Here is a 24096-nt window from a genome sequence, read left to right as displayed (position 1 = left end):
GTATTATACAAAGCAGCATCAGGCTTTTTTGGTTTAGCTGGTCTTCATGAATTTTACAGACATTGGAAATATACATTAAGTCTTTACACAGAATCAAGGACTTTGGGAAAGCATTACATGCATGCAACAGAGCACAGTTTTGCCGGCAGCGATATAATACAGACGGTGCTTTTGAATTAAGCATTGAAGTACTAATACTGTCAAATATACGGACACTTGATACTACCCAACATTCAAATGGGGTGGTGTGGGGAGGAGGCAGGAAAGCACAGGTAAAAGAAAAAACACTCAGCCAAGCACAAGAAATGGTCTACCCTCACCTTTCGCAACATGTCGTTTTGCTCCACGTTGTGGATCTTCCCAGGGCTTATTTCCCCTTTGAGCGTATACTCAAAGAACTTCCCGCTGACGTTGACCAGCAGGGTTGTAAACGGCCTGTCCTCCTGTGAGCAGCTGAATGGCTTGTCATGGCCACTGGTAGAGGGAGTCCCATATCTCAAGATCACCCCAACTATGAGTCCTGGAAGAGAGTTAAAAATCCATGAGGCTGACTTGCTACTCCTGTGCCTAACTTGTTAGTTTCAAATAACATCCAAGGTTATGAGCCTCTCATGAGTCTTACAAGCATACGTGCTTCATAAACATTTTGCCATGAGTCTTTACTATCAGTTTCCTGCTGAGGAAGAGAGGCCCCAAGCACATCAAAACTACCGATGAATTTATAAAACCTGGTATCTTCCTGAAGTGAGAAAACATTGTTTTGTGTTTTGTCTTCCTAACCCTCATCAGTGCTGGTTTTGCTCCCTGGGACCCTCACTCTGCATCCATAGATCTGTTTCCCCAGGTGGAAAATTAAGTTGACAGGTAATAACCAGAGAAAAAATGAGGTATAACAAAGAAAAAAATCTTATCACACACCACGCACAAAAAAAACCCCAAAACTGACTTTTCTTTATGGCATAGTGTAATGAGTAACAAAACTGCGCGCCAAAAAAAGCCAGCCAAAAGAACACACTTCATACTCTTTCCAAGTACAGAGGGGAAAAACAGTTTTAATGCAGGAGAAGGTACAACAGTTAGTAGATGTGACACTAGTGGGTGGCTCCCCTCCAGCCCTCTTTCTCTACAATCAAGAGAACACGGCAGGAACAAGATCATTTAAAAGTAACTGGAAGATTAAGATGTATTCTATTTAGAAAAGAGAAGTAGATACTCAAAGAGAACACAGGGGAAAAAATCCCTTGAGCAGGATAAATCTACTTACTGAAATCTCAAATGCCAACAATTTAAATACAGAGTTTTGTACAAGCATGCTCCTAACAACCCCAGAGCATTTGACAGCTATGCATGACAGATGCAGCAGAAACGCAGCTCTGCACAAAGTGACAGGTTAGGGCCAGTCACCTCCACGCCACTTGCACTGCCAGTTATGGGTAGAGACCTCTTCACCAACCCAACCAGGCAAGCAGCCAAAGCTTTCTGCTGCTCTCACCCCCCTCACGCCTAGGAAGAGCTAGGGTCACAGAATACACCAGGAAGACTGTGTTTTAAAACTTGATCTAACCAGCATCAGCCAGAAATCCTGTAGTAAATCAGAAGCCGGAATGAAAACTGTACAGATGAGCTTATACATAGCAGTGGCACAAAGCCAGATCTACACTGCTACTAAGCTGAGAACAGGGAGGGGGACTGCAATAGACTTAATAGCTTCTTAGGCTCAGACTCTGTCCTTCAGTGAATTCATTGCAAAAGCAGATGGGAAACCCCCATTGCTATTGCATTAGCAAGATGCACTGGAAAGCAGGATGTGATCGCATTATACAGCTGAATATAATCCACTCATACATCTTCCCCCAATAATAAGATATACCAGTTACTTTAAAATAAGTTTTGAAGATACACCAGTTATATCCGTAATTGACACCCTGTGTTTGAAGTGAAACATCCCTTAACCCTCAGAGTCCCCTGTAGCTGTATTAGCTGGGCCGTGGAAATACCCTGTTTTCATACACCTTCTACTGATAAAACACCAAACTGCATGACCTTCTCACTGAGCACCGCACCACTTAGGAACATCTGATCCCTGCTGCCAGGCTGCTGTCTCGCAGCAGGACGCAGCTGGGACCAGGGTGGCCGGTGTCGAAACAGGAGGACAGCAGAAGCAGTGGCAGCTGACCAAGGCAAGGTGCAGTCAACTGGCTAAAACTACATGGGGCTCAGTCATGAAAGGAAATGGGGTGAAAAAAGAAGAGGCCCAGGAAGCCACGCAAAGACCATGGACAGCTTCATTAGCAAAAAGTATCGGGCACTTGGTAGTTCGAAAGATGAGTTAAGAGAGGGGAAGTTCCCCAGTCTTACAAAGGTACAGGCATACTGCTATATTTATTATACAGTCCCAAAATAAGAGGTTTTGAACATGAAAGTGAGATGAGTCAGCTGGACATGTTTGACAGAGACATGAGCTGCAGAAATCCTGAAGTCATTAATACCTTTCCAAAAAAAATTTAAAGTCTTTATGGAAAACCACATGGAAGTATTTTCAGTTTTCCAGTGAATATTGGATCTTTTACAGACTGAAGTGTTACTGGACTTGTTAGATGATTTCTACATCCCATCTCACTTGATGAAGCAACACTGACAAAAAAATGTTCCAAAAAAACCTAAACACACAAGCGCTTTTCAGGCAGACGAAACAGCTTGATTTACAGCTTTAAAAAGGATGTCTTTCTAAGGTGCCTGCCTTTAGGCATTATACAGAAGGCCAGGGCATCCTCTATAAATTCTCTCCAGACACTTGATTTCAACCATTTCCAGAACGTCAGAGTTGCAGCTGCAGAACAAAAACAGAAGAGAGAGAGACCTGGAATTGCTCAATGGACAAACCTAGTGGGATGCTCTAGACTGACCTCTTGGCTGTTAACACAAGCATAAATTGAGTATAGCCTTGTTGCTTATTTGGAAGCAAGGGGAGGGATAGACGCTGGAGGCTAGGAACAGATACGGCAGAATCAGCACACAAACTCCATGTTACTTCTGCACCACAAAGTCTCACTGGTGAAGAGTTTATGGAGAACCTGGATCAACAGAGCAAATATTTATCTGACTGCTTAAAAACATTTTACCTCTTCAAAAAAAGAAACCTCTAGAGCCACTAATCCAGCACCATATTTTACTGCAAGGGGAAAAAAAAGCTAGAAATGGGCTGCAAATACTTCAAAATTTGAGAAGGGCCTTACTTTCAAAGTTTGGGTTTGTAGTAGCTGTTGCAACGGCAAGTTTACATGACTGCTCAAAAACTCTCAGGAGGGATAGTATCAAAAATTAATACTTCATGCCCTGTATGCATGACTTACATTCTCACTTTTAACAGAGGAAGCATTTATACCAGTGTCTTGTGTATACGATGTCCATCATGGAGCTAGTACACAAAGAACATCTTATTGGAAATGAAGCATTAAAAAGCTGGGAATATTTTTTTCCCTTTTAAAACAAATCACTACTGATAAAACATTGGACTTCAGACATAGTCAACACCAACCTACACAATGCACCGTTTAAAATGGTATATTTACTTTTGGTTTTGTTTGAGCACAGAACTCAGTGAAGCGAGAATATGAATTCAGATAGGGACGCTCAACTGTGAGCGCCTGTCCCTGGTCAGAGCCAAGCTCTGTGTGGTTTCCAGCCCAGTTGTCTGCTGAAGAACCAGCCCTGAGGTTTCAGGGAGCTTCAGCAGGCAGCAGCTTGCAGGAACCGGAGGTATTCACACTCCACGACACACAGTTCAATCAGTGAATTCAAACTGAATCAGTGGACAGGATCAAAAGGCAAACTCAAACAGTTTATTTCATATGCTCCTGCTAAACAGCCAGGCATCAAATACTGAGGATCCTTCCCTATGCAGTGCAGTTTGTATTAACCATGTTTCAGCCTGAAGGAGACTCAGCAGAGATCTCATTGCTGTTTGCAGCTATCTACTGGGAAGACAGAGAAAAGAGGGACAGACTTTTCTGAAAAGTGCACAGTGGTTAAGACTAAAGGCAACAAACTTGTTGCAATGTGGGGGGAAAAAAATTAGGCAAAGTTTGCTTTTGGTTTTTAGATGATGAAGTAGCTAAGCACCAGCAAAGGCTATGCAGAAAGGCTATACCATCTCCATCTTTGCATATGACCAAAACTCACATGAATATGGCCCCGAGTGACCCAAGCTGCAGCAGCTGCTGTGAGCAGAGGGCTGGACAAGACTATGCCCAGAGATCCTTTTCAGCCTAGATGATTCTGCAGTTCATACTCTTTCCTATGAACAGCTGGATCCCTCAGACAGGTACTTTATGCTGCAAAGGTTTCTTTGTTGCTTCCTGGGTCAGTCTTGGGGATTTCTGTTGCTTTGGAGTTAGGTTGGTTTGGGTTGTTTGGTTTTTGCTCCCCCCCCCCCCCCTTTTTTTTTTTTTTTTTTTAAACTGACAGACAGCACTGCTGACTCTAAAACCAAGTCAGAGGAGAAGAAATGGCAGTGTACGAGTCTGATCACAAAAGCCAAAGTGATCCAGCAGACCAGGAAGGGGATGTTTTTACTTCCTCAATCCACCCTGACTTGCCCCTGCCTGGGCCACAAGTCACCCTGTGGAAAGCAGGCAGAGAGGGTGACCAGGAGATGTTCAACTACTGTTAATGTCACATAAATACAGAAAAGCAGATTCTGCAATACAGCAGAGAAAGCACTTGCTAGCAGTCTTTCATTTTTTTAAAAATTAGTAAATTTTGATAGCAACGCTGGAGCAAACCAGTGGTTTGTCAAGCTGGGCAGCGCTTTCAAGGTGAGACCCAGTCTCACCTCGGCACACAGCCTGTCTCCCCTTAGCACAGCCCACACAGAGGCAGAATAGAGTATTTTGGGTATTTGGACACCAGCTTCCTTGTGGTGCGAGGTGATGGTGAGTAAAGCACCTGTTTGCTTTTGAAAAAACACGTCAAGAATATGTAAAAAGGATTTCTTACATTTGAAAGTCTAGATTTTTTTTTTCCTCCATAGTCCCAAAATAAACTTTTTACCTGTTTGAGGACAAAGAAACAAAGATGAAAAAAACCTTGGCCAGAAGGACATAAGAAAGCCCTGTAAGTATTTTCAAGGCAAAAGACTAATAATATTTATCACACAGCTTGTTTTGCTATAGAACATTTGTATGCAGGAAGATATCACAGTTGCAAAGTTTTACTTTGAGTAGCCTGACACACCAACAGAGAAAGTACTTTTCCTAATACAGGGTCAACCTTTGAATGTCACAGTCCACACTTTCAAATTTGGCAGCAATATATGAGGAAGTTTGAACGCTTTCTTAGTGCTTTGTTTCTGATTTTTGTTTGAAGCATTGTTTCTGATCCAGAACTGAGCTGGTAATATTGCACATCAGATAAAACCAGATCAAATGTTACACACCACCTCCAGAAGAGCTAACAACCCACTCTCTATACCACTTGCTTGCCACTCGCTGTGCTATCGTGTACAGGAGTACAGAGGAACACTGTTATATGTCCCCTTGAAGAAGGGTTAAGCAAATCAGTGCAGAGCTCCAGACCTCCGTTAGGGTCTCACACTCAGCATCGCTACTTTCTTAATGGTGCAACACTACCAGCACGGCATTCATCAGCTTGTCACATCGCTGTAGACGATGCAAGACTTGAAAAATGAGAAGCCTGTTTTAAAATTAATCCTCGTCTTTGGCAGTTTATGTTCAGCAGCGTAAACACAAGACAAGTTCACATTTCAGTTGGAAAAAAAACACAACTTTTTTTGACAGGGAATTGGGGCAGGTGATGCCAATTCTTTAAGTCTGAAGGAAATTTTGGGGATATCCAAAACCCAAAATGCTGAATAACAGACTCAAGGTCATGCTTTCTCATTGCCTTAGGCTATTTTAGATAAGGAAGTTAAAAGACAGTAAACAAGCTGATAATTCTTCCTTGTTGGCACATGTAGCAGTATGCTATCAAGGGCATCTTTGTAGTAAGCCTTTTATTCACCTTTTAAATAAGCCAAACTAAGCATAGTTTTGAATTTAAATAAACAGATCACTCACAGAAAAGTTACTGGGACACTGGAGAACCAAACGTCAGATTAACTTGCTGGCTCTGCACTGCTCGACACATGTGCACCATGCACACCCTCGCCTTCTCGCAAGCCTTGGTTCCAAAAAAAACCCCACAAGAGTGTCTGTGATGGTCAAAAATGCCTTCTGACTAACTGTTGCTTTAGTTTTTCCCAGGGTAACCAATTCTTTTTCAGGTTGTGTCATGTTAGCATGATCTACCATAGTGAAATGGTCAGAAACAATTTGTGAGCTACAGAATAAGGCAGTTATGCTTTATTCTGTAATGCACTTTCTTACTGATGATGGTGTTAAAGAACAGGTTTAAGGTAGAAAAGAATAATTTAAAAATAAAACTATGGAGATATTTAAACAGAATGTTGCCTTGGAATTTCAGTAGTTAATTTCTGAAGAATTATTAGGTTTCACACATAGCTTCACATTTGCACAGGAGAGTTATAACTCCAGAAAAAAATAGTTTGTTCCAAATAAGATGGCAACCACAGAAACATTATCATTAAAAAGCAGCAAAATAATAACCAGTAAGAAAAACCGTTCCCTGTATTCTCCCCTAGAGTCTAAAAATCCAGAAAAGAGATAGTTAAAAAACACAACGAAACAAAAACAGAACCCCACAACAAACCACAACCCCACATCTTATACTGAACACCCTGAACTGAAGACTCAGCCCTGGCAGAAAGTGCTGTCCTGTGGTAAGGACATGTGGCCTCTGGTCCAAGCACAGGACTGTGAGTCAAGGCTCCTGGTCCGATTCCCAACTCTAGCAGTGACTCAGTGGAAGAGTTCAGACAAGTCACAGAAGACAGTTTAAAGAGACACCCTCAACTTCAAAATAAGATACTACAGATAAAAGGCACAGATATTTGTCAGATATTACACAAAGAAGGTCAGGGCCTGCAACTAATCTCAACTCTCCTTGATTGCATGTTTTCAAGTTCGTTTAGCACATAAATCCGCATTGCCTGAAACAATGGTTAACAAAGCATTTACTGTTAAATATTTTATACATAACATTTAAAAAGATTTTTTTGTACTTTCAGAAGCATAAAGATTCCTCCTTAGCTATAAACCTGAAAGCAGTGAAAGCCATACACATCCTAGTGCCATGCACATTCCCCTGGAGGCATGAGCTGCAATGGGCAACCACAAAGACACTAAACTAACTTCTGCCATCCTACCATCCCCTTTCCTTGCCTAGCACAGAAGCGACTCCCTAACAGGGCACCAACTGCAATGGTCCCAAGTCCCATGCAGCAGAAGCAGAGCTGAAGCATTTCTTTCAACACAGATTTTTAAGCCAGATGAGGAAAAACCCCAGACACTGAGGTTCTTTCCCATGGGCAAGTTGGTGACCACACTGGCAGGCAACCAAGAAGAACAAACAGCAGGAACAGCAGCAGCTCTGTGGTGGATGAAACTTCCTGTTTAATCATTGTGTTTTGTTACTGCTTTTATCTCCATTTGCATACGCATGCTAGTATATATGCATATGCTCAGCATATCTTGAACATGAGGCCACAAGCTCCTCAGAGTCCAAAAAAGAATAATGTCAGGCCTCTTGTTATAAAAAGCTCTACGGTAATATCACCTGGCTCAGGCACTAGCAAGAAATGAAGCTTCCCAGTTTAAAAGAAAAAGCTCAGACAATAATTATTCCCCCAAAAAAACATGCTATAAAGCTTTGGCAGAAGGAGTTATTAATCTGTCATTGCAAGCAGTCAGGCTTCAATCTGCAACCCCATTGAAACTCATTAAGAGGCAGCAATCTGCTGACACTGTCATTTAATTCTGAAGGTTTGACATAAGGAGAGGATGAAGGGGGAAGGGGCAGGAAATACATTCCTCTTGGCATGGATTTGGGTTCAAAGACCCCACAATATCTACAAGGAGAGCTGTTAACTATAGATAAGCCTGTTTTCTTGCTGTTAACTATAGATAAACCTGTTTTCTTACTAAGGGGAGTTCTGCATCCCAGCCTCAGGCCTTTGTTCATTTGAGAGATATTTAAAGTGATAGATGTGTGTGGAGGCCTTCATCCTAAAAAATGTTTCTGGAAGCTTCTGACTGGGGTAGGGGCCCCAATCAAATCCTTAGGAAGAACAAAAACAAGTCTGAGCAAGGTGAATGAACTAAAATCTGCATCAGAAAGGTTTTCAGTTGTCTTAAGAACTTCCCAGTACTTCTGTGCTGGTTTTGTCTGGGGTAGAGTTAATATTCTTCATAGCAGCATGTACGGGGCTATGTTTTCGATTTGTGCTGAAAACTGTTGATAACACAGGGATATTTTCATTGCTGCTGAGCAGTGCTTACACAAAGCCAAGGCCTTTTCTGCTTTCCATACCACCCCACCAGCAAGCGGGCTGGGGGAGGTGACACAGCCAGGACAGCTGGCCCCAACTGACCAGAGGGATATTCCACACCATATAACACCATGCTCAGCATGTAAAGCTGGGGGAAGAAGGAAGAAGGGGGAGGATATTTGGAGTGATGGCATTTGTCTTCCAAAGTAACTGTTAAGCCTGATGGAGCCCTGCTTTCCTGGAGGTGGCTGAGCACCTGCCTGCCCATGGGAAGGAGTGAATTAATTCCTTGTTGTGCTTTACTTGCATGTGCAGCTTTTGCTTTACCTATTAAACTGTCTTTATCTCAATCCATGAATTTTCTCACTTTTACCCTTCTGATTCTCTCCCCATCCCACTGAGGGGACCGAGCAGCTGGGTGGGGCTTAGTTGCTGGCTGGGGTTAAACCACAACTTCTGTCTTCCCAGAAGTCTTGCTGCCCCAAGCTTCATCCATTTACTAACACCACAACCTCCTACTGGTAGAACAGACAAAGTTTTGAGTTGACCAAATTTTCAAGATCATCTTTGCTGAGGCAAGCCCCATGCTCTGTAGCTGTGGACAGAAGATCAACCAGCACTAATAAACAAGATGGTTTGTGGCTTATAGGGAAATGCACCGACCCAAAAGACAGAAATAGCAGCAAAATGACAACTCTGGCTTTTTGTGATCATTATGTCTGACCATAGAAGTTTTGTTATTGCAACATCTAAACACACGGAGTCTTGACAGAAGAGGTATCTGATCTCACAGGGGCAACCTGCCACTTAGAGATGTCTCCAAAGCAGAGGTAAGAAGCCATGTGTTCCCCTTGCTTCACCTTTCTGGGTGACTGCTCTGAGCATGGGCACTTCAGTGGCTGTGGCCTTTTGTCAAACATACCGCAATTCTGTTTAGCTGTTTAACCCACTGACCCAGCTACACCAATATCCATCCCACTTTACACACTAGGAACCAAAAAAGCCAGAACACTTCTAGGACCTTACCAACAGGTGAACAGAGAATCAGAGGAATCGACTATTATTTGCCCAAGACTGCCTTTTCTACTTTCAGACATAGTGTAAAATTTAAGCAGTTGTTTTAGTACTAACTGCAAAAGCCAGGCAAATGACTGCTGCCGCAGCCTGCAGTACATGAGCAGTTTTATGACATTTCTGTCTTCCTGACTGATTCCCATGAGCTAGAGAGGAAGAAGAAAGATTGCACTTTGAGCTGCAACAAGAAAAGCCAGCCAAAAGCTCAGCCTGCTCACAAGCAGCACATTGTCCAGAGGTCTCACAGCTGCAATTCCCAACCTCCTACACAGCCTGTTGTCACCCTCCTATTTCCCTCTTAAACTGGTACAAGCTTTACCTTACTCCAGCCAAACTCACCCTGCAGTTCCCAGTCACTACCTCCTTGCTCTTCTCCTACTGCAGACTGATGCTTCCTCACCTGCTCCTGACAGATCTCAGGTGCTGCTCTGGCCTGACTTCTTTGCCATCCCTCCCAGCTTTTTTAGCATCAGTGGTGCCAGCATAGTGCCCGAGCAATCATACCCACTTTGCCTTTTCTCTGCATCCCACCTCAACTCTAACCCCAGAGTGTCTCACTAATGGCACAGACGTGGTTGGGAACCTATGATTTTGTGTCCCCTCCTAGTCCAAAGGTGCCACCTGAACACTAGTAAAATCAGATTTATTAAAGAGCAGACAATCTCCACTACATGGAAAAAATCTGACCCACTGACACCACAGGGGTTTGGTGCAAGACCCCTTGGTAGGAGAGAAAGGGATAAGGAGTAAAACATCATTCCGAAGGCTATCTCACTTACACGAGCAGAACCACTGTGCACCTCAAACTTGCTCTTATCGTAGCCACTTTAAATGCATACAGCTATTTATTTATGCTGTCTTTTGGCCATTCATTCCTCTCCCCTGCATATTCTCTCAAACAAATACAACCTCAAGAACAAGCATAATATAATCTCAGATTTAACCAGCAGGTTTTCCCACACAAACTGTTTCAACACAACCACTCCCAGCCCCACACTAAAATCTTGGGTTTGGACTTAGGCAAAACAATCACTATAAAGTAGTTTTTGCTTCCCAACGTATATGGATACCATTTCAGGAAGATACCAAGCCAAAGGAAAGATCTGTTTCACTCGCTTGACAGCACTGCACTTCAGGGCTACTTCAGATAAGCATCACCAAAATATCCTCCAAACTTTAAGTTATTTCTCATTACATGATTTTTACCAATACAAGGTGTTAACTATGCCTAACTAGTTCACTTAGAAAATCACTTAAGTGAACATGCTTTTAAAATAATTAACTGCACACAGAATGTATAAAAACCTGGGAGCTTAGATATTTGCCATCAGAAGCATGAACAACTCCCAGTTCCCATAAAATTAGAGGACAGGGGATGAACTCACACACACACACAAGGTAGCACAGAGAGTAAGCAGGCCATGAAACCAAGCACTGCTGCTCACCATGCATGTCCTTCACCATTTTTGCATACATGAGCTTAAGTAGTCAGCCGCATTACTGCTCAGATGTAACCTTCGCAGCCTTTTCTTTTTACTTTTTCATTTAGATTTTTCAAGCGAAATACAGCATCACCTAATTCTGGATTTACTTCACTTTTACTTCTCCAAAGATACTCTTTTCTTAGACTAAGAAAATGCCTAACAGAGTAATACAAGTGTCAGTGACAACAACATGGAATACGATATACTGCATTTTGTCTAGCTTACAACTGTCATCCTGAACCACAAAAAAGTAACTTATTTATGTGGCTGTCAGTGTTCTGGTATCAGATAAACAGTTTAAACTAATACAAAAAAACCTCAAAACATTGGTTTGTGTAGATAACAGGTTACACCACCCTGTGCTTATGTGCTGAGACAATCCACATCTGTCGACATTGCTCACGATGAAAGCGCTACCCTCAAAGAACACGGAAGTGTTTACAAGTTTTTTATTTTTAAAAATTCCATTCTAGTACTATTGCTTTTGGACAATGTGTTTAAGACATGGATGATTACCTAGACACTTGGAAAAACACCTCCTGAAACTTTAAGAGGTACTTACTCCAAGATTTGTTACCATATGAATTTGCAGGTTAAATGGCAGTGTATGTGCACCCACTGATACCCTCAGAGCACACAAGCTGGACTGGTAGCTAATAAAGACTGCAGATTTATTTCAGTGGAGGTAAGTTATCCAGGGCAACTCATTGCAAGCTTCTATTTTGCCTCCATCAAGCTTAGTTTTGGTACCTCCACTCTGTATACCTTGATGTATAAGGAAGCCGCTAGGATACGAGAATGGCTTTTGCCCAGAGTCAGCAGGAAACACAGCTGTCACTTTGTCCCCTTCCATGCAGCAAAGCTTACAAGCTAGGAAGAGAAACCGTTCAGAGTCTAGGGTTGCCTATTCCTCCCATTACTGCTCCAAGGCCCAAGTCAGAAGGTAAATAGCTTTTCCTTTCATGCCCCTGCTTGAGCCTTCCAGCCCAATGGAGCATTTTCAGCCCAACTTGATACTTCCTACATCCCAGAAGCTATGTTTTAATGTGTCTCAAAGTATTACAGTTGAGTTCATTTACAACCCATAGGCAGACACAATCTCCTTCGTGCTGTTCATGGTAGAAAAGCCACAGAAGTGCTATAAATGAAGCACATTTTCTGTGGACGCTGGAAGTCTCTTGTGCACTTGAAGAAGAGACTTCCGATTTAACGATTTGCCTGTTAAAAACATTAGCAGTTTGCAAGAGCTCCTACACATTTATCTTTCAGGTTGTTCATCAAGATGGGTGGGGAAAACAGAACAGTAATTATCTGGAAACAAAACAAATTACAGCATCGAAAGATAAGCACCAACTTAAGTCTGACAAACACATCTAATAAAGTTCAAAATCTAAAGCCATATTAGGAGAGAAATGAGATGTTCTTACAAAGCATTTGCAACTTGCATACATAACTAAAGAGAACAAGAAATAATCAAAATTTGACTCAAGACTCTAGGGGAAAAGGAAGAAAGAAAAATTACCCTTTTTCCTTTAGATACCAGCTCAAAGTTACTTGCTAAAACCACTTTTGAGACCTAAAACAAGCCACTTCCACAGGTTTAAAAAACGACAAGTTTTTTTGAAGAGTTCTAGAAAACACCCAAACCACATAACTTAGAGATGGGCTTTCCAATTTCAGCTATGCACCTTCTTACACAAAAATAATACAAAGCGTTATCATGTTTAGCATGGATTTCCATGCTGTAACTTGCCAATGTAATGAAATACTTTTAATACTTTGTGCATGACTTTCTACTGGCTAAGGGTTTGCAGAAAGAAGGAAGTCAGATTCTTTGCTTAGGCTGCTCAAAAACCAGAAGAGGCAGCAGTTTCAATAGCTGCCTCCAACTCGAGCTAGCAAATTTGGGATACAAGGTGCAGAGGATGAACACTTTCCGCTACCATAAACAAGTCCAACTGGTGGGAACCTGCAGACAGTTAGCAACCCTGAAAATTGACTCCTGTATATCCAAAGACAAAACCAGAGCTCAAATCAGAAGTTTGGAGATGAAAGAGCCCTTATGTCTACAGATGCTGCCTAAACCAGTTTACTCAGACTGTATTTCCCTGAGATTCCCCCTGGCTTTTGGCAGGAGACAGAAAACGTTTGTCTTTATGGAGCAGCCCCAGCTGCCCTTTTCTAGGGCATCAGCAGGCATTTATCTGCAGCTTTGACTGTTGCCATTTCACTGACGGATGTGGAGTGCAACTCTCACACGTCTCCTGCGCATTCAACAGCCAGCTCCCTCTGGAAAAGTCTAGGTCCCGGTGAGCCACTCGGCATCAAGTGGACAACTAGAACATGCAGGCTGTAGCGCTGCCTGGAGAAGCAGCCTCTGCCAAGCCACTTACCTCTTAATGCTCGCCCTCCTGAAAAGGCAGCCTGAGACTTGCAGCAGTTCCCACTGATCAGGAGCAAAACCAAATTCCTGCTGTGCTATATAAAGTATTCTCTTTCTGCAAACTGCTTAAAAGTTTAATGCAACGAGAGTATGGAGCCATAAAATTGATGATTATTGCTTTACCCTCCAGACACAGCGTTGCAAGCACACCTCTGAATTCAAAGAGCCTGATGAGAACTCCGGCAAAGGCACAAGGCAGTTTTTAAAAGAACTGCTCTCTCTCTGGAGATGTAGAGTATCAGGCTTATTAAATATTAAGGCCAGACAAATTGAAGAGATGTCAACAAGACTCAAGACTTTGCAATCCAACTCTGACAGACTGAGTGGTCTCTGTGGTATCTTCACCTAACATTGCTGCAGATTTTGCAAAAGACGTACTTACATAAAAGTAACTTGATTTTTTGCAGACAAGGAGTAGAAAATACTTCTGTCAGAGCAACAACATTTCCATTTCCAGTTTCTGAGGAAACATCTCATAAAAGGAAGGCAAGTTCTGTTAAATAAAATTTGTATGGGTTATTTTGCTAGGCTTAAGTCCTATCCTTATTAGTGCCTATGCTTTAAAGTAAAACTGTAAAATATTAACTAAAGACCTCCATTATAGTTTTTTAAAAAGAGATTCAAAAAAAGAAAGTAAAAACTTCTGGAAAAAAAAAAAGAAGGGACAATAGTGAGAAAAGACTGTGTTATAGCTGTTAAGACAATTACTTACTACACTAGAAAAAAATCCAAAATAGCTTATGATTATCTCCAAAAAGGCTTCCATCACAGTTCTGCCATTGGTTATGAAAGATTAGGAACAGTTCTGGGTATCTACTGAGGCTTCCATAATTACCTTGATCAAAACTACAGCACAGACTCATGGAACACCAGAAAACCCAGAGACACTTGAACGGGGAGAGCACCATGACATAGCTCAGCGAGGGAGGAAGAAGGCTGGTGACAATAGGCTGTAGAAGCAAAGAGAAAAACACTCACCAAGAAGCGAAGTGCAAAGAAGCTATAACCAAAACTGGTTGGTTACAGCTTGGAACTGCATCCCCTGACTTGTCTCTTCCCTCCATTACCATTACTTTATCTTAACTCCAATAGTAGATTTTTTATGCAGAACACAATTTTCTAAAGCAAACTGAAGTGTCCCACTCTGCACATGCAGCACAATACACTTCATTACAGTTTGCTTTAGAAAATTGCTTTCCACTCCCAGAAATCAGCAGGCAGAACATGAGAACATTGCAGTGGGTTAGACAGCTCAAATATGAAATCCAGCCTCATTCCAATGCATCTTGGGTTTACTCTACGACTGGACTTGTTACAACTCATAGGAGGCCGCTGTGAAATAGGATCATGTCTGATTTATTAAAATTTGGAAAGGATATCAGCAAGGTGGGTCTCTTCCAAGAGTGACAAAGCCTTAAAGCAAAGCCATGCTGTCTGCAGAGCTGGATGCCAGGCTTGAGTCTGTAAGAGCTTATGAGTGATGCAAACAACCACAAGCCACTTTTCAAAGAGGCATTTGGCATTCTTGAACGAGTAAGTCTTTAGAGGTCTGGTTTGCAAGAGTAGTGGGCTTTCCAAGCTTCACTGATACATAAGAGGATATCTGGGAACATAAAGAGAAGAAAATCCCAATTGCAGGCATCAAAAAGGGACAACTAAAGGGATTCAGTGAATGCTTTTGATCTTGATCCTTGCCATGATTCCTTACCTGAAAGAAGGAGTAATAGCATTCCCCTGCAAACACATCACAGGATTTAACGGTTGTGTGAGCCCCCAGGGAGAAGCAATCATATCCCCAAAGAATAGGAGAGGGAAGGAAGAAAACTTTAGAGAGATGTGTTACATGGTAACAGCTCTATATACCACATACAAGCTCTCTTCTAGAGCCTAAGAAGAGACAACACTGACTAAACAAGACCTTTCAAGTTAATGGTACAAGGTCATTTGCTGATCTGGACACCCTCTATCTCCAACAGTATCTAGGAATTGACCTTCATTGCTGCTGGAAACATAGTATCCTTCATCCCAAGGCAAAGCACAAGTTGGGCTAATGCAGTTAAAGCTGAAGCATGGGCGAGGTACACGGACACAAAGATGACAATGCGTTTTCTGATCGTGGACACAAGCAGAGGAGAGATTGGTCTAGTACACTTTTGGAGTGTGACAGTCATTGCTTTTGCAATTTCCAAAAGACCTAGTGAAATATCCTGGGAGTCCACATGACCATGGGATATAGTAATGTTGGACATTGTTATTTGATTTTCTGTGCTAGAAGTAGCATGGAAGCTAGTTCATACACATGTGCTACACACGCCAGTTCGTTCAGTGTGACCTATCAAAGTTATCAAATAGGAACATAAAAAAAAACCCAAACCAAAACACAAACCACAAAAAGATAAATCTGTGACATGACAATGCAAATCCAGCCTAAGAGATAACAGCTGTGCAACTGATGCCTACAGAACTGCAAATATTCAGTTAACAACATCACAGATGTCCTGATATCAGGAAATGCAGTCACACCAATTCCCGTCAAACCAGAGAACACACATACATTAGCAGAGATCTGCAAAAAAGCACATCACTGTGTGCTCAAGTCTACCATTAGCAGAGATGCTAAAGATGGCAACTGCATGCAAAGTAATTTCACTGAAAATCTGAAGAAAACAGTATTCAAAATATGTGCCTAGACGGCTTATATAGCACTATGTCTTCATCAAGGGAAAATTCTCTTCCCCTTGCTTCCCTCCCTCTAAATATATATCTCTCAAATAGCTACTATTTTCAAGCGCTGAGTTCGCTATTCAAAGGCTCTTTATGCAAGACTTGTCATTAGTAACGAACTGTCACTAGCAAAATACTGTTCAGGAAGGGTTATCTCTAACTATAGACATTAGTGGTACTTTTTGAAGATAATTGCCACTTCAGTAGCCATGTGGAAGTCCCTGCGTTTGCTTGTTGGCTCAACCAAAACAGATTCCACAGTGAAAATTCGAAGGCAAGAAAACCTTCTTCAGATCAGAATATTAATACTGTGTGCAATAAATAACACTCACATAAGTGTTATATTTTTATACACTATTAACAGGCGTTACATTTGGTTTGTGCAGTTGCTCAGCCGGCTAGTACCAATGGAGTCAGAAGCCCCAGTCAGTCACAAGACATGTCTGTTCTGATCTGCACAGTCAGTGCCAGGCAGACTAGGTACCTGTACCCTGCAAAACACTTTACCAAACAATTTCATTCTAATTCTCTGTTTTAAATTACATTGTACTAACTTTCTAATGTTTTATCTATCTGAGGTCATAGTTGAACCAGATTGTTCTATCAAGAGCAAACTGGTAACGTGAGACGTTATTAAGTCGCTCTGGTACGGGAGCGTTGCGAAGTGCTGCATGCCACGCAAGAGTGCAGCAACTGCCCAGTGGCTGTTAACTCCTAATTAACACTGTATTTAGGAGAGACTACTATCTGAGGATAGAACTGCTAAAATGCTTTATCAGAACACTGATAAATTGAAATAATGGAATAAATGGAAAAAATTTGCATTTACTACCACCCACCACACCAGGGGCAAAGTAGAATCTGAAGGCACCAACTCTTGGTCATAGTACTACTATATTTGTGAACACAGGGAACATTTCAGACTCCAGAATCAACTCTGATCTTCAGGCAGTACAGTACGGTCTTCCTTCTTCAGTGCTCCTGGCATAACACAACACAGCATGCCACTCAGAATTGCAAGTTCCATTTTGATAAGACTTGTCTCCTAAGACAAGTGCAACTAGCGATGGAAAGTAAAATTGAAGTCTAAAGTTACAAGCTTTTAGTGAGAAATAAATAAATCAATCACACCTAAGAAGAGAGATACACTAGTACATCAGATACTGTCTTGGGATACGCTCTCTCAGAGTACTCTGCTGTGCTTTTAATAAAACGAGTATGTCACCTAAAACTAACATTTTTTGCCAGCCCAAATACTTCACAATATCCTGACAACTGAACAAATGCCCAGGACAATCCATCCATTCATGACCACTGGAGTTCATCATTGCTACTTATTCTTCATCCTCCGCAGATGCAGTAATCCTTATGAATGCAGCCTTTCTTTAGATTGTAAACAACAGCAATAGGGCCATAATGAAAATCTATCCAAAGAAAATCCAAGCTTTCAGAGCATGCACTGGAGATTAGCTGATCTGTACAAGTGTTAGCTAGAAAACATACATGCTCTTCAAAACAAAACAGGTAAATGGTGGAAATTGAGTCAAAAAGGGTCTACGAAGCACTACATCATTCAGGTGCTGTATTTGACAAGCTGGAAAGTGCTTCTGTATAAAGAAAGTTGTTTCACAGCACCTTCCCTCCCAAATACACAGAACAACTACCTTTTCTCACTCCTTTGTGTCTAGGGATCAATAACTCACAGATAGAAGGAATGACAAAAATAAAACAAGGTTACAGATATGCTGAAATGCGGTTGCGGGCACTGTGAAGCATTCTGCTGCTTCTGTACAAGGTATGTTCACATCAGCCCCTGACGATTATATGTTCTGAGGCTGTAGCAATTACAGTAGTTCTTGAGAAAAGAAAAATTACTGCTGCGTTGCCTATTCATGCCAAGGACCTCAAGAGAATTACCGCTTCAGCAAGTCTTCCCTCAGTAGCAGGCAAATCAGCTGCACAGTGCTTTTGCTATAACCCAATGTGAATAAAAAATTGCCTCCCAGATTCTAAAAATAGATTACAGAATAGATAATGCAACCCAGTAAATACACGTTCACTGCAAATTTTTATTTTTTTTTTTTCACAAAGCTTTTAACAAGCTGTATCGATTTAAGCAAGAGGACTTGTTAGGAAATATGAGCAGGTTAAGCAACAATAAATGTAAGATCAAATTGGATAACTGCTCCTTACAGTAAAGTGTTACCTAGCTATTAGACCCACAGGTACACAGGATCAGTTTTCGGCTCGGAGCTAATTATCATAGGGAAGCAAGTAGACTATTTAGCCTAGCATTTTCTTCTGGCATAAATAACTAATATTTCAGAAGGAACAACAGAACTCTGAGGACAAGTACAGGTTTATCATTGTTACCATGATGTTTCATGTTACGATGGGTGCAGGAGAAAGTGTCAACTTCTGCATTGTTATAATAGCAAAGCATAGGCAAAAGGTGTGCCCGGTTACTCATGCTAAATGCTGACAGGCTGAACTGCCAGATCATTGGGCAAATGCTCAAACTGCAGTCAGCCAAGTTTTAGACGACAAGCATAACAATAAAAAGCTTGGCAGATAATACCATTAAATGTATCAAATCTACATATTCAGAAACCAGCATAATGACTGGGCACTACTAAAAGGTTTGCTTTGAGGACTGGGTTCAGCTTTTGTTACTCTGAGCAAAAAAGCATCTTTTCCAGTGGTCTAAGTGGAAGATTTATCATTAAAATAAACTGAAAATTAACAAAGTGTGCCACAATTCTCCTGTTGCGACAGTAACTAAAAATCTTGCACCAAATCAAACAGAAATAAAGGACTGAGTGGACCTTACAAGGTGAGTAATGCATACAGTGTCTGATATGAAGACACTCACAGCTAACACCAAAAAAACCCACAAAAAGCCCAGGAAACTCCCTGTTAACTATTTTACCAATAGTCAGATATCCATTTAAAAAAAAAAAAGAACCAAATATCAGCTCTCCTTATAACTGTTGGCTAGGAAAAAAGGCACAAGAAGTCACTCACACACCTCTCTGCCAGGTTAAGACTCAGCAGCAGGGAAGGGGGACTCCATCACCTGCACACTCTCTAGCGCTGGCACTTCTCCCATAAGGGACATGGCAGCCTGCCTGCTTTGCAGGGCTGCTATAAAGCAAAAATCACGGACATGTACAGGAGCAGTTAAAATATGCAAACTCAGATCATGTTTAATTGGGGCCCTGTCTGATCATTACAGGAGCAAAAAGCATGCACAGCATTGACTGCTGCAGAGTGGAGGGTTCTGCTTTGCCCTTATCAGAAAAGACAACACTAGTGGAAATTACTGAGTAAGGACAGAATCACAACTCGTGATCCCAGTTCAGCAGCGAGTTTCCTGAGCAGCCTTGAGCAACCCTTTCCTGTTGTCTACTTCAGATCCAGTACTATTTTCCATCTTTAAGAGGCAAAAATTAAGGCTTTACAATGCTTGGATGCTAATACTTAAGGGATCTGCAAATACATACACACACTTTTTTCATCCCACATAAACAGGTATGAAGTGTTGTGAGGAGAATTCGATCTTAACTTTAGGCTGATGAGCAGCAGTGGCCCAACCATTCCACTGCTCCCTGCTATCACACCATCCCTTCAGGTGTGCTAGGTGTGCCAAGCAAGTAGGAGTATGAAGAAAAAAGCAGCGGCGTAAACAGGTGACTAAACATTTTTGCGGGGCGAGCAATATAGCTGTGGTGGTTCAGAGATGGTGCAACTCACATTGATTTCTGAGAACGTATACCACATAGTTTAACAGCCTAACCCCAGCTGCAGCCAGAAGCTTCCTCCCCAGTTAAGTTCCTGAGGAAAAGCGTCCTTTTTCAGGGTTTCTTATTTATCACCTCAAAGGCTTGAGATTATTGGACTGTGACCCACAGACTACATAGAAATGTCTGCCAAATAGCACAGGAACATAGCAATGAAAAGCCTACACCAGTAATCAGATAATTTTTCTTCCTCACAGAAAAGCTTTACTTTTTCCAGCCATTTTTTTGTCACCCCTAAAAAAATTCACATTCCCCCCAGAATACTTCCGTCTTGCCATAGTCAGTCTCTCAGCCCATGTCAATAAGCCTAATGGTATCCAATGCCTTCTCCTTGGTTAAATCTCCCTGTGTAGAGAAAGTTCAGCCAAGCATTTCTCCTTGGGGTACCTGTTGCCCCAGCAATTCATTCTGAAAGTTAATCTGGACAGGGTAGGTCAATTCTTCAGTACTGGCTGATATTCTGCTCACTGAAGCTTACAATGAAACTTCACAATCCTCAAGCACATCAAACCCTAAGTCATAGAAAAATTTTCCTGGCCAAGACAGCCACTTGTCTAACAGAACATGTCCTGCAAATGTGACATCCCAAGAGTAACCCCAAGCACATAGAACTTGGTTAGTTTAAGTTACAGTCAAAAGTGAGCTTTTTGTACTATTAAAAAAAAATAGGATATTGTTTTCATTTTCATGTTGCTTAACTTTGAAGGCCAGCATTACAGAATGGACGTCTGACAGACAGGTGCTAAAGGGAATCAGTAAGATCTTCTCAGTCCTTTTTACCAGCTCCAGAACACCCTCCTGGTCACATCAGCCCACCACCTCTGAACCACCTAAAACCTCTGCCTGCTCAGGAACTTCCCACAAATCTGTATTTGTCAACAAGTTGCTGTTTCAAGCTTCTTAGTAACTAGTAAGTAAAATGCAATGTAACAGGTAAATCACCTACAGTAAGAACTGTCAGATTTAAGAGTATAACTAATAATTACTTACATCAGACCAATGATTGTATATTTATTTCAATATATTATTCAAAGACCTTTTATGTTCTCCATATAATATACACTTAGTTTACATTTCAGAACAATAGAAAGAGAGCACCTAAGTTTCTTCAGCTGAAAAGTTTTTCTGGTATCATTAATAAAAAAAATACCATCTCCAAATGTAAAATGGTACATTTACTATACTAAATCAAATGCAAAGAAATACTGTTTCCAATCAAATGAAGCATCAGAAAACCATCTCTGTGTTCAGACAGAGAGTATTACACAAGAACAGGCTATTCTGGAAGGAGAATAATTGAATTCTGAGGCATTGTGCTGGTTTTGGCTAGGGTAGAGTTAATTTTCTTCATAGCAGCTAGTACAGGGCTATGTTTTTGATTTTTGCTAAAAATAGTGTTAATAATACAGAAATATTTTAGTTGTTGCTGAGCAGTACTTACACTAGTCAAGGCCTTTTTCAGCTCCCCGTGCTCTGCCAGGTGCACAAGGAGCTGGGAGGGGGCACAGCCGAGACAGCTGACCCCAACGGACCAGAGGGATATTCCATACCATATGGCGTCATGCTCAGTATATAAAGCTGGGGGAAGAGGGAAGAAGGGGTGGATGCTCAGAGCGTTGGCATTTGTCTTCCCAAGTAACCGTTACACTTGATGGAGCCCTGCTTTCCTGGAGGTGGCTGAACACCTGCCTGCGGGAAGGAGTGAATTAATTCCTTGTTGTGCTTTGCTTGCATGCTCAGCTTTTGCTTTACCTATTAAACTGTCTTTATCTCAACCCATGAGTTTTCTCACTTTCACCCTTCTGATTTTCTCCCCTGTCCCATGTCAGGGGGAGTGAAGGAGTGGCTGCGTGGTGCTTAGTTGTCAGCTGGGGTTTAACCCACGACAGGCTTGCAGCGTTGTATGTGGGTACAGACACGTGGGTCAGAAATGTGACCAGTTCAAGGATCAAGTTGTCCAGAAAACACCATGCAGTTATCGCATCATTTGGATTCTGGCACTTTACCATCATTGCAAAAGCTGCCAACTTTTGTTCTTAAGCATTGCCCTTTCCTGCAATTAATGGTTCTGAAGATCTCAGAAGGTTAGATTCACTAAAAGACTATTTTACAAATTCATTATAACCTAGTGTTACAAATTGACTTAGCTTCCTCAATTGCCATTCCACAAAAATTCTATAACAAACCCTGGTCATAAATAGTCGTCAGAGATCCAAGTTTTCTTCTTATAGATAAGCAATCTGTACTTTGCCCACAAGTCAAACCTTAAGCCTTCTTTGAAAGTCCAAGGACGGAAAAGTAGGTCTTGCCTTTGACACAGACAATTAGCAAGTTAAATAATGCTAGTTTAATTCTTGTAGTAATTAAATATTCCTAGAAAGAGTGGCATCTTTACCTTACATTTTGCAAAAACACTGATTCATATAGTATTAATTTAAAAAATTTAAACAATACCCACAGAACCAGGACAGCTGAGAACACAGCCGCAAAGCAAGAGAAAAGAATAGTCAAACCTATGGGAACCATTGGAGGGCAAGATTTTTCTGTATCTGTGTCAGCACTTTGCAGATGAAGAAAGAAGGAGGAAAGGAGGCTACTAAATTCATATAGGCATCGTCCTCCAAATTTTTGTGAGTCCCTAGTTTCTCTTGGATCTGTGGTAGTGGTAGCACCTAATGCAGAAAAAACAGCTTGCAGTCTGGTAACAGAGAAAAGAGAACCTATGACTTTGGCCAGTGAGTGTAGCAAACCAAATGCTTCAGAGGCCTTTTTTAGTTGTGTTTGTCTGGTTTTGTTTTTAAGAACATAACTATAAGTTTAAGCAGACCCTGAAGGATTAAGGCCTTGGTATGGAGCTTTAGCTTCAACAGGCTAAGAACAAAGTGTTCATAAACACAAAGTAGATTGTGCTTATTTACACCTCCTGCCTCGACCTTCCAGTCTTTATGAGAGGGGCTCTGTCATACATACACACAACACATAATGCAAAGTTTTCTCTATGCCTAATTAGGGTTGACAAAACACTTATGTATCTGACATACGCGCTTGATACAATAAGAAGATTAGGTATTTGTGTCTGAAGTACAGAGAACAAGAAATATAGCTGTCCTATGTTTTACATTTTAGAAGAGATCCCGAAACCATTAGGGTCAAAACCTGAAAATGTTGAAATAAATACTCAAACATTTGCCAGCAAGAGCAGTAAACTTTTCATGGCTCTCTGAGACTAATATATGGAGACAGGGAATATAATCAGGTACTAGGTATCACCAAGATATCTCTGTTGACATTTCTGTTTCATGCAGGCACATGTAAAAACTGAGCATGCTGCAATTATATTTAGTTACTGCAGCTTAACAAGCAGGTCACCAGTAGGAAATCACTCACGAGCTTTTCAGTTATGTGGTGCTAAGGAAAAAGATTAATTTTATGTCCATGGACCTCTGAAAAAAAAAAAAATCATTAGGAAGATGGTCACCCACTGGATTTCTTGGAAGCTCAAGAAATCTGTGTGTGTTCTAAGGAGGTTCCTTCTCTCAGAGAGGGAGCTTTGGGAGCTGCAAGGTCTCCAAGGACTTGGTAAGTCAGAACTTTGGAGAAAAATTAAGCCTGATAGAGAAGCAGCCTTTTCAGTCAAGCTCTTGAAGTCTGAAAAATGTGTCTGGGGCTGAGCAGATAATTACATTGCTCTAACACATGTGAACATGGTTGAAAAAAGATTAAAAGTTTGTAGAGATAAAAATAAACTTCATAAACAAAATATTTGCCAAGTTAGATATATTGCCATGCAGAGATGAAAAGCAAGAATGGTTAGGCTGAAATGTGGTACTAGCACTCCGTTGCCCATATGAAAGTCTACTCAGGGGCAATGCTACTTCACTGACACCACTGTGTCTTCAAAATACTCACCTCCTTCCGAGGACTATTCACTGCAAGGAGTGTCTGGTGGGAGTATGGTCCCCGTGAGACACTAGTATTGCAGATAGCCATGACAAAAAAACTGTACCTTTTATGCTGTGCAGCAGTCACAGCTGCTGACAGATAGAGCTTCTAGACAAGCTAAACAAGCAGAAGTGCCCGCTTCAGTGCTGTGGGCAAGGAAAGGATGCCACAGCCAACCTTATTAGACATGTCTGTCAAAGGTCACATACAGTCACCCTCCTC

At 41.4% G+C, this 24096-nt stretch overlaps 1 protein-coding gene across 2 annotated transcripts in view; it reads right to left on the bottom strand.

The window, feature by feature from the left end:
* Positions 1 to 24096, bottom strand: part of SLC9A7 (solute carrier family 9 member A7) — a 74225-nt gene that overhangs the window by 39527 nt on the left and 10602 nt on the right. For both annotated transcript variants that reach the window (XM_064438068.1, XM_064438078.1), the window contains exon 2: positions 321 to 520. In XM_064438068.1, the coding sequence (XP_064294138.1) occupies positions 321 to 520 (200 nt within the window). The remainder of the gene's footprint in view (positions 1 to 320; positions 521 to 24096) is intronic.

This window comes from Phalacrocorax carbo, chromosome 1 (genome assembly GCF_963921805.1).
Source record: "Phalacrocorax carbo chromosome 1, bPhaCar2.1, whole genome shotgun sequence".
Lineage (NCBI taxonomy): Eukaryota > Metazoa > Chordata > Aves > Suliformes > Phalacrocoracidae > Phalacrocorax > Phalacrocorax carbo.
Note: the sequence above shows the minus strand (reverse complement) of the source record. Positions and strands in the feature narration are given on the sequence as shown.